The sequence below is a fragment of the Nannospalax galili genome, unplaced genomic scaffold (assembly GCF_000622305.1).
Source record: "Nannospalax galili isolate Female #2095 unplaced genomic scaffold, S.galili_v1.0 scaffold429, whole genome shotgun sequence".
In the NCBI taxonomy this organism is placed as follows: Eukaryota; Metazoa; Chordata; class Mammalia; order Rodentia; family Spalacidae; genus Nannospalax; species Nannospalax galili.
This window is the reverse complement of record NW_008360330.1, coordinates 104,010-113,671: the sequence shown is the minus strand read 5'-3', so window position 1 is coordinate 113,671 and position 9,662 is coordinate 104,010. Positions and strand designations below refer to the sequence as shown.

The 9,662-nt window shown below is 39.0% G+C and overlaps 1 protein-coding gene across 1 annotated transcript in view; it reads right to left on the bottom strand.

The window, feature by feature from the left end:
* Positions 1–9,662, bottom strand: part of Dars2 (aspartyl-tRNA synthetase 2, mitochondrial) — a 45,208-nt gene that overhangs the window by 32,555 nt on the left and 2,991 nt on the right. Inside the window, exons 3-7 of the mRNA XM_008826088.3 lie at positions 7,977–8,043; positions 6,031–6,132; positions 5,565–5,660; positions 3,651–3,774; positions 2,503–2,549 (exon numbers count right to left, since the gene is read on the bottom strand). Coding sequence (XP_008824310.1) covers positions 2,503–2,549; positions 3,651–3,774; positions 5,565–5,660; positions 6,031–6,132; positions 7,977–8,043 — 436 coding nt within the window. The remainder of the gene's footprint in view (positions 1–2,502; positions 2,550–3,650; positions 3,775–5,564; positions 5,661–6,030; positions 6,133–7,976; positions 8,044–9,662) is intronic.

The following is a 9,662-nucleotide window of genomic DNA, read 5'->3' as shown; positions in this document are numbered from 1 at the left end:
TTAGTTCTGTAAAAACATGAATCTGGGCTGGAGAGATGGCTCAGCAGTTAAGAGTACTGACTGCTCTCGCAGAGGACCCAGGTTCGATTCCCAGCACCCACATGGTGCCTACAAACTGTCCTTAACTCCAGTTCCGGGGGAATCCAACGCCCTCTTCTGACCTCCGAGTCATTGCACGACACGGGAGCATTCACATACATGCAGGCAATTACGTATTACGTATAAAATAAAAATAATAAATAAAATATTTTTAAAAATATTAAAAAAAGATGTAGCTTTATAAGTCTACAGATTGGACAAAGAGATTAAATATCAATTTTTTAAAACAATCTCAGTTCATTCTTTTTGCTTTTCTTTTTTGAATATATTTTTTATTGCAGGCAATACACTCATACGTATAAAATAAAAATAATAAATAAAATATTTTTAAAAATATTAAAAAAAGATGTAGCTTTATAAGTCTACAGATTGGACAAAGAGATTAAATATCAATTTTTTAAAACAATCTCAGTTCATTCTTTTTGCTTTTCTTTTTTGAATATATTTTTTATTGAAGTTTTGTGTATTTTATATACAACATCTTAATCATCTTTATAGCCCCTTCCCCACTGGTACCATCTCACAGCCCCTCCCACTGGATTTCATGCATTCTGTCATTTTTGATAAGACCTATTTTTTCACAGTGTCTCACTGGGTAGCCCAGGCTGGTCTCAAACTTGTGATACTCCTGCCTCAGCTTCTTAAGCGCTGGTATTACAGGCATGCATTACCCTCCCTAGTTTTTTTTTTCTTATTAACACAGCATTTGTTTTCATTGTGTCAAACCCTGAGGTCAACCACTTTCTGTGGATTTCCTAGCAAAGAATAGGGGAAAAAAAGATATAGGGAAGACAAGACAGGGGAAAAGGCCTCTAGAAGTAGAGACAGAGTGTTCATTGATGGAGAGAATGAGACGGACAACCCGTAAGCAACAAGCTCTATGGCTTCAAGGGGTCAAGACAAGCACAGCAGAAGAGTTGTTTCTTTGGAGAAGGGTTCCTGGTATGCAAGGATGAGCTCCTGCAGTTCCAATCCGGGTCCCTGAGATGGCCACCCCAACTGTGGCAGCCCTCAGAAAGCTTGGCTGCTCTAACCATGTCCCCTGGAACTGTGCTAGCTTCAAAGTTGTAGACAAATGAGGTTAGGGAATGTGGAGCTGAGGCACCTCTCTGTTACTGTCCCTGGTCACTTCAGTACCACAGCAGACAGTGTCAGCTCAGCAGCTAAGAGGTGTGGTGGAAAGGAACTTGGAGCAGGTATAGTATTTTAGGAGGGAAGGCATTATGGCAGAATTGCTTCAGTACAGAAAAATAAAGGTCACCTCCCTGTTTTTAAGATTTTTACATCTTATTTTTAGTTGATACAGTTATTAATGAACAAGGGTTTTATTTTGTGCAATGCCTGCAGAGGTCAGATGAGGCTGTTGGATTCCCTGGGACTGGAGTTATGGACAGTTGTTAGCTGCCATGTGGGTGCTGGGATTCGAACCCGGGTCTTCTGCAAGAACAACAAATGTTCTTAACCGCTGAGCCATCTCTCCAGCCCCATGAACAAGGGTTTTAATGAAACCATTAATGATTTGCATTTATAAACCTCATAGGAAAAAAAACCTCATATAGCATGAAAGGGTTCTGATTCAAAATGCTGACTCACATAATTTCTTTCAGGTCTTAAGAAAACCTAACTAACAAAAAGCATGGGGCCGAACACTACTGGGACCTTATGCTGAGTGATCTGAGTTAGAGTCCACTGACTGAGACTACTGCAAGCCCTATTTCTTCAGTCTTTCCATTCTGCCTCCCAACCTAACCACACTGTGTATGCCAAGCAGACACTGGGGCAAAGGAGAATACCCTGCTTACCCCAGTCAGCCGGGTGTTACCCTTCATTCCCCTATGTACACATGATTAAAGAGTTATTTATTTATTTATATTTGTATTTATTTTATTTTATTTTTTTAGGTCTTTTTGTGACAGGGTCTCCCTGTAGTCCCAGCTCTCCTGGAACTCACTATGCAGACCAGGCTGCCCTCGAACTCACAAGGATCCACCTGCCTTTGCCTCCCGAGTGCTGGGACTAAAGGCCTGCTCCCTTTACACACAGAATGTGTGTGTGTGTGTGTGTGTGTGTGTGTGTGTGTGTGTGTGTGTGTTTTGGTATGTTTGAGACAGGGTCTCCCTGTAGCCCCAGCTGTCCTGGAACTCACTGTGTAGACCAGGCTGGCCTTGAACTCACAGAGATCTGCCTGCCTCTGCCTCCTGAGTGCTGGGATTAAAGGCATGTGCCACCACGCCCAGCAAGAGTTACTTTTTAAACTAAATAAAAGAAAACCTAATTAATATGATAACCCTAAGGCAGTAAATGAAAGTAAATAAAAATGGGTCAAGTGACTGTACAAGCAAAATGGTCATTTTTATAGAGAAGAGGACATTAATTGTGAAATGATTTAAGTAACGTACATACCCCGGGAGTCTTCTTAAACAATGTTGGGGTTTCTATATCCACAAATCCTAAAAAGGGAGAAACATTAGAATTATTCATGGAAATTTGCCAGGTTATGATGTCTATGGTGAAGTACAAATCAGAGGCTCTCCTTTAATTAGGAATCCTGGCTGAAACAAGCTACTAAGCCCACTCATGTTGGTTTCTACAAATTGAAGAAAGCTGAAGTTTTTTATAAAATCTAATTCTGTTCATAAAGCTGATTCTTAGATACGAACAATCCCAAACACCAAGGGGTTCTTGTCTGCTGAAATGTTGTAGTGTTCTAAATGGTCTTCTGGTGTAGCAATAATGAAACAGAACAAGAAAATCAGCTTAAGATGTCTAGTTTAATTCATGGGACATTTCTGAGCTCCCAATAAATGGTGGCTAAACAGGATAAAGAATGAAGAAAACAGGGCTGGGCATAGTGGTATATATCTGCAACCCCAGCACTCAAGAGGCAGAGGCACTTGTGAATTCAAGGCCAGCCTGGGCTACATAATGAGACCCTGTCTCAAAAAAAAAAAAAAAAAAAAAAAAAAGCTAGCTGTTGTTGCTTATATCTGTAATTTTAGCACTTGGGAGGCTGAGGCAGGATTGCCTAGCAAGCCTGGGCAGCACAGTGAGATCCTGTCTCAAATAATCAAAGGCAGATTAAGAACTTATATTGTTTTTTTGTTTGTTTTTTGTCTTTTTTGAGACAGGGTCTCACTTCAGCCCCAGCTGGCCTGGAACTCACTATGTAGACCAGGCTGGCCTTGAACTCACAGAGATCCACCCGCCTCTGCTTCCCAAGTGCTGGGACTAAAGGCATGCACCACCATGCCTGGCCTGAGAATTTATATTGTTTGACGAGAGAAAAAGACAGAGAAACAGTCAGAGACAGAGAGGGATGTAGAAACATCCAAAGGACTGTCCTCAGTAGTGAGGGCAAATACTAAATACTGTAATAGGCATTATCACCTCTAAAAAGATGTTTGTGACCCAATAAGCAACCCGTCTACACATTATGTGAATAATAGACTTCTGGGAACATCTGACTCAAGGATGAGGAGACTATACAATAAAACTGTTACTAAAACAGAAATGTTGCTAAAAAACTCCAAAGACACTTGGCCTTCCCTTACCATGCAGGTTACAGAGATATTCCCGCATTTTCATGACCATCTGGGACCTCAGCCGCAGGTTGTACTGCATTCGGAAACTACGCAAATCTAAGTACCGATACTGCAAACGAAGAGCCTCTGTTTTCTAAACAAATTGCAAGATTTTTATGTTTAAATATAACATTAAAAAGGAAGTTAGCTTTACATTTTAAAATTACATTTATTTATTTACTTATTTAATTAATTTATTTATTTATTGGAGTGTGGGTACCATAGCACATGTGGAAGTCAGGGACACCTTGCAGAAGTTGGTTCTCTCCTTCCACCATGTGGGTCCCAGGAATGGAATGCAGGATGTCAACCTTGGCAGAAAGCACCTTTACCAGCTGAGCCATCTCACTGGACTAGTAGTTATCTACCTGGAGTTTGAATTTTAAAAATCTTTAGCTCTGATTTTAGCTTCCATCATATCATGTTAGCTAGCCAGCATGCTACTACATGTTCCTGCTTAGGCATAAGTGCCTTATTCCTTTTCTTCTTCTTCTTTTTTTTTAGTGGTGCTAGAGATGAAACCCAGGGTCTTCTTTGCGCATGGTAGGCGTTTCCTGTCATTGCTATCATTGAGCTGTATGCCCAGCCCTTATAGCACATATTTTACTTATTATTCACTATTAACATCACCCTTTACTGAATAAAATATGCTTTACTTTATGAAACATTTATCTACTTATTTTGGCCCATAACTGACTCCTGAAAAAAAATGTAAAGATTTCAAAGACCATTAAGAAAAACATACCGAGGTAAGAAACAGCCTCACTGGGACACTCACTACAGTGTAAGGAATGCAAGGGGGTGGTAGATGGAATCTCTACCTAACAGAAATATGCTGAGGCTTGCTTGTTCTCAAGGCTTTAAATCCTGCATCCATTTTTTGTACTGAGAACCTAAAAAAGATCCTTTATCCTAGACTAGTGCTTTTCTTTCATACTTAAAACAGAAATAGTAAGAAACACCTGTAACTTCTTTTTCTGAACGTTTATCTTAAAAAAAAAAACATTTTCTTTTTCATAATAAGGCCAACTTTGTAATTACACTGTTTTTTGTTTGTTTTTTATATTTTCTTTTTTGCAACCAATAGGAACTTAAATATAAGAGTAAGTGGCCATATAATTAAACATCTCTTAATAGGGCTGGGAGGGGGAGACAACTTAGTTGGTATTCTAGTGTCACTTCTTGTTGCGGTGATAAAATACTCTGACAAGAACAGCTTAGGGGAGAAAGGGTCTATTTGGCTCACAAGCCTAGGTTATAGCCCAACACTGCAGGATAGCTAAGGTGGCAGGAACATGAAGCAGCTGGTCCCATCACATCCACAGTCAAGAGCAGAGAGTGATTAATTAGAGCATGCATGCTACTGCTCTGCTTACACTCTCCTTTTCATTGAGTCCAGGGTGCAGGCCATAAATGGTGCCACTGGCATTCAGGGTGGGTCTTCCTAAATCTGTTAACCCAATTAAGAAAATCCCTCACAGGCCAACCTGATCCCTCATACAGACTCCTGATTCTAGATTGTGTCTGGTGGACAATTAAAACTAACCATCTGTGAGACCCTGTCTCAAGCCCCTCAAAACAAACAAAAAAAACAAAACAGAGACAAACAAAAAGCTGGGGGTAGTGGTGTGCACCTTTAGTCCCAGCACTCAGGAGGCAGATGCAGACAGATCTCTATGAGATCAAGACCAGCCTGGTCTACACAGAAAGCTCTAGGCCAGCCTGGGCCTACAGGGAGACTCTGTCTCAAAAAACAAACAAACAAACAAACAAAAAAAGTAAATTAATTTTATAGAAGGTAAACTTTTTCTATATGAATCTGGTAACACCTTACTGGTCATGATGATTTTCCAGATAACTATTTTATTAATAAGAGGATGGCACCTTCACAAAGTCTTTAATTTCAAAGGGCAGCTTCTTGCAGGCATTCAGAAGCTCAGCTGTTTTAACTTTGATTTCAATTTCACCTGTTGGCATTTTCTTAAAAAAAGAGAAAAAGACCTATTTTAGAAAACATTCTTCATGACATGTATGCAATTCACTTTTATAAAATACACAAATTTATACACACATGTAAAATGTGTTGGTGCCACAGTATATACAGCATAAAACATAAACATCTACATAATTTTCACATTCCTATGTGTTATCTGTGGCTGACTGCCTCATAAACCAGCAAATATCACAATGCATTTGTCAATGTCAGCAAATGCTTTTGCATGTGCACTTACATAGGCATGTTTGACATCTGTGAGTTCATTTATAGAATTCATGAGCATTAGTGCTTAATGTATACACAGATATTACAAATGCATATAGGTAAAATTTACATAATTTCTAAACTACTAACTGGATTCTCTTGTCCTGGAGGTCGGGAAATAACTGTCCCAGATACCTTCACCACAGATTCCATAGGGGCTTCACATAAAATCTTCTTCACAGAGGCGGCCAACTGCAGAATAAGAGAGGGAAACAGTTCCAAGAAACTAATGAATTTATAGGAACCTTCTTTTAGTCTATGGTCTAGAGAAATGATATTCACAGCTTATTTGCTGTAATACTGAACTATCCTCAAAGTTATCACAAAATTTGGTAAATTCCATCCCCTATTTGACTGCATATAATATAGCAAGTAAGACTACCAAGAGTCCTCCCTCTCACCCTCTTTCTTTTTTGACAGGGCCTCACTATGTAGTACAGGTGGGCCTTGAACTCTCAACCTTCCTGCTTCCTGCACTAACATGCCTGCCAGCTACTTTTTGAGATAGAGTCTCTCCAAATTGCCCAGGCTTGTTTTAGTGTGTGTGTGTGTGTGTGTATGCCTGTGTGTGCCTGCATGCCCATAGCCCAAGTGCAGATAGAGAACATTGCAGGAGTCAGTTCTCTACTTCCACGAGGGTCGCGGGGATGGAATTCAGATTGTCAGCTTGGCAGCAAGTGTCTTTACCTGATGGGTCATCTCAACAGCCCTAAATCACATTTCCTTACCTTTGCATACTTTCATGTATATGGATATATAAACACATAAATATGTGTATATATACGTATAAATATAATTATTTTCTAGTAAGGCTCTCATTTAGTCCAGGCTTGTTTCAACTGGCTATGAAGCCAAAGATAGCCTTGAACTTCTGATCCTCTTGCCTCTGCTTCCCTACTGCTGATATTATAGATGCATGCTGCCGTGCTCAGCTTATGTTTTCTTTTCTAAAAATTATTTTTCTGTCATATTTCCTTTCTATAAACTTTATCTTCATACTCTGGGCTCTTTATTGATTTTTTATAGTTATTTAAATTTTACATTTACTTTGTGTATGCTTGTGCAAGCACACACATGTGCCATAGTACACATGTAGAGGTCAGAGGACAATTTGCAGGAGTCAGTTCTCTACTTCTACCATGTCGGTTCCAGGGATCAAACTCAGATTGTCAGGCTTAGTGGCAAATGCCTTTACCCTGAGCCATCTTGCTGCCACTACCCTTTTTTTGTAGTTATTTATTTATTTATTTATTTATTTATTTGCTCTTTTTGAGACAGGGTCTCTCTGTAGTCCCAGCTGGCCTGGAACTTACTATGTAGACCAGGCTGGCCTTGAACACACAGAGATCCATCTGCATCTGCCTCCTAAGTGCTGGAATTAAAGGCATATGCCACCACACCTGGCCTTTTTGTAGTATTTTAGATATTAGAGAAATTAGCCCCTTCCTATGATGCGAGTTGTACACATTTATTTTATAGTTTGTCATGTTTTAATGTTGCATATAGTAGTTTTCAGGTTAAAACTTTTTTAAAAAATTTATTTTCATTTTATGTGATTGAGTATTTTGCCTACATGGATCTAAGTACACCTGTGTTGTGCATTGCCTGTGGAGATCAGAAGAGGGCGTTGGATTCCTTGGAACTGGAGTTCTGGATGGTTGTTAGCCACCATGTAGGTGCTGGGAACCAAACCCAGGTCCTCTGCAAGAGAAGAGAATGCTCTTATAGGCTGAGCCATCTCTCTAGCACCTAGTTTTCAGTTTTTATTAATAATAAACTTCTGAACTTAAAACCTCAAACATACTGATCAAAATATTTAGCTTATTCCAGCCATCATATCAAAGCTTTAAAATAATGGTGGGAGCTGGATATGGTGGACCATGCCTTTAGTCCCAGCACTCGGGCAGGCGATCTCTGAGTTTGTGGTCAGCCTGGTTTACATAGTGAGTTCCAGGCCAGCTGGGATTACAGGGAAACCCTGTCTCAAAAAAGTCTGAAAAAAAAAAAAAAGATAATGGTAGGAAACCTTCTATTACCTCATCCTGGGGAATAACAACTTGAACAAGACCATGGCAATCTCTTAGAATTAGAAAGATGTTTTGCCTGAATAATGAAAAAAGAAAGAAGAATATTTCAGGATAAAATCTATCAACTCAAAATTTAAGCAGACAAAACAAGTAACAGAAACTCAATGCAATTCTCCTTTATTAAAATTAATTATTCTGTACTTCTGCTAGCTACATTCATACAATTGATAATCTTTTTTTTTTTTTTTTTTGAAATTTTTTTTTTTTAGCTTTGTTGCCCAGGCTGTCCTTGAACTTCCAGGCATGTACTACCATACTTGCCAAACTGCTTATTCAATTTCACTGTTTATTAGCTCTTTATATAGCTACTAATCTTTTAGACATGGCTTATTAATGAAAAAGCAAATTTGAAATTTTAAAATGTGGTTGCTATGACTATTTCCATGAAGCATCAGGGAGGCATGCAATCACTAATTTACAGAGAGCTTCCTCAAGGGAAAAACTCCCAGACCTGTGCACCAGCCTCTTAAAACATTATCAGTAATGTGTTGAGAAAGAAACAAATAATAAAGGACAAAAACATTTCTATTAAAATGGAGTTTGGGAGTCATGGCAAAGAAAAGCCTGAAAATTCTTCTTAAAGTTTCATTTTTATTTTAAATTATGTGTAGGTGTGTATCTGTGTGTGGGTTTGTGCACCTGAGTACAGATGCCTATGGAGGCCAGAGGCAACAGATCCCCCTGGAACTAAAGTTACAGCTGGTTGTGGGCCTGATGGGGATGCTGATGACAGAGCTCAGATCTTCTGCAAGCACAGTACACACTTTTAACAGTAGAGTCCTCTCTCTAGTGCCTAAAAACTCTTCTTGATCTTGCCTGTCACCTTAAAAATGGATTTCTCATAAGGAAATTGAAGATTCTGGATTTTGTCAACCAACGCTGTGAAGATAGTTATGAGATTTGACAAGTTTTGGAGAGCAGACTTTTATTTCTTCTTGATGCCTCCTTCCTCCTTGTAAAAGATGCTATCTTTTTCATTTGCTCTAGCATCTTACAGGAACTCAATGTGCTAAAATCAAATAATTCTTGGTATTATGGTTGTAATTCATGCTCTGGAATCAGGTTTAACTATACCTTTTATATAAATAACAATAAACGAGTTAAGATGATCAGGGCTGCCTGAGGTCTTAACTTTTGCTGCAAAGGACATCAGTTGCACCGTACTGGGTCACCACTCATGAAGGCAGTTGGCTAGGAAGTCTTTTCTCTCAGGGAGCTAACACTTTAAGAGGGATCTGGGCATAAGAGTTTCAGTCCCTGCTTTGGAGTGTGATTTTATTTCCATATATAACTAGCAGGTCAGATTGCTGTACCTGGGATAGTAAAGGGGAAGAAAGCTTTAAAGAGTTCCCTGCTTTAGTAAGAGGTGTTTGATTAAGATGTGAAAGTGTCAAGAACATCGAACACCATTCCAGAGTTCATGGTGTAGTTCAGGAATTACACTTGGGAGTACCTATGGAAGAAGAATCTAAACAACAAAGAATTTCTGTTGCTAGCTTTCAACTCCAATTAATATATTGAGTGGCCAATCATAAAAAAGGCAAAATACTGTGTCTGGTCAAATGGGAGTAGCATCTGCTTTATTTATGTTTGTCTACTCTTCCCTATGTCTGTAATCATGAAAACAATAAATTT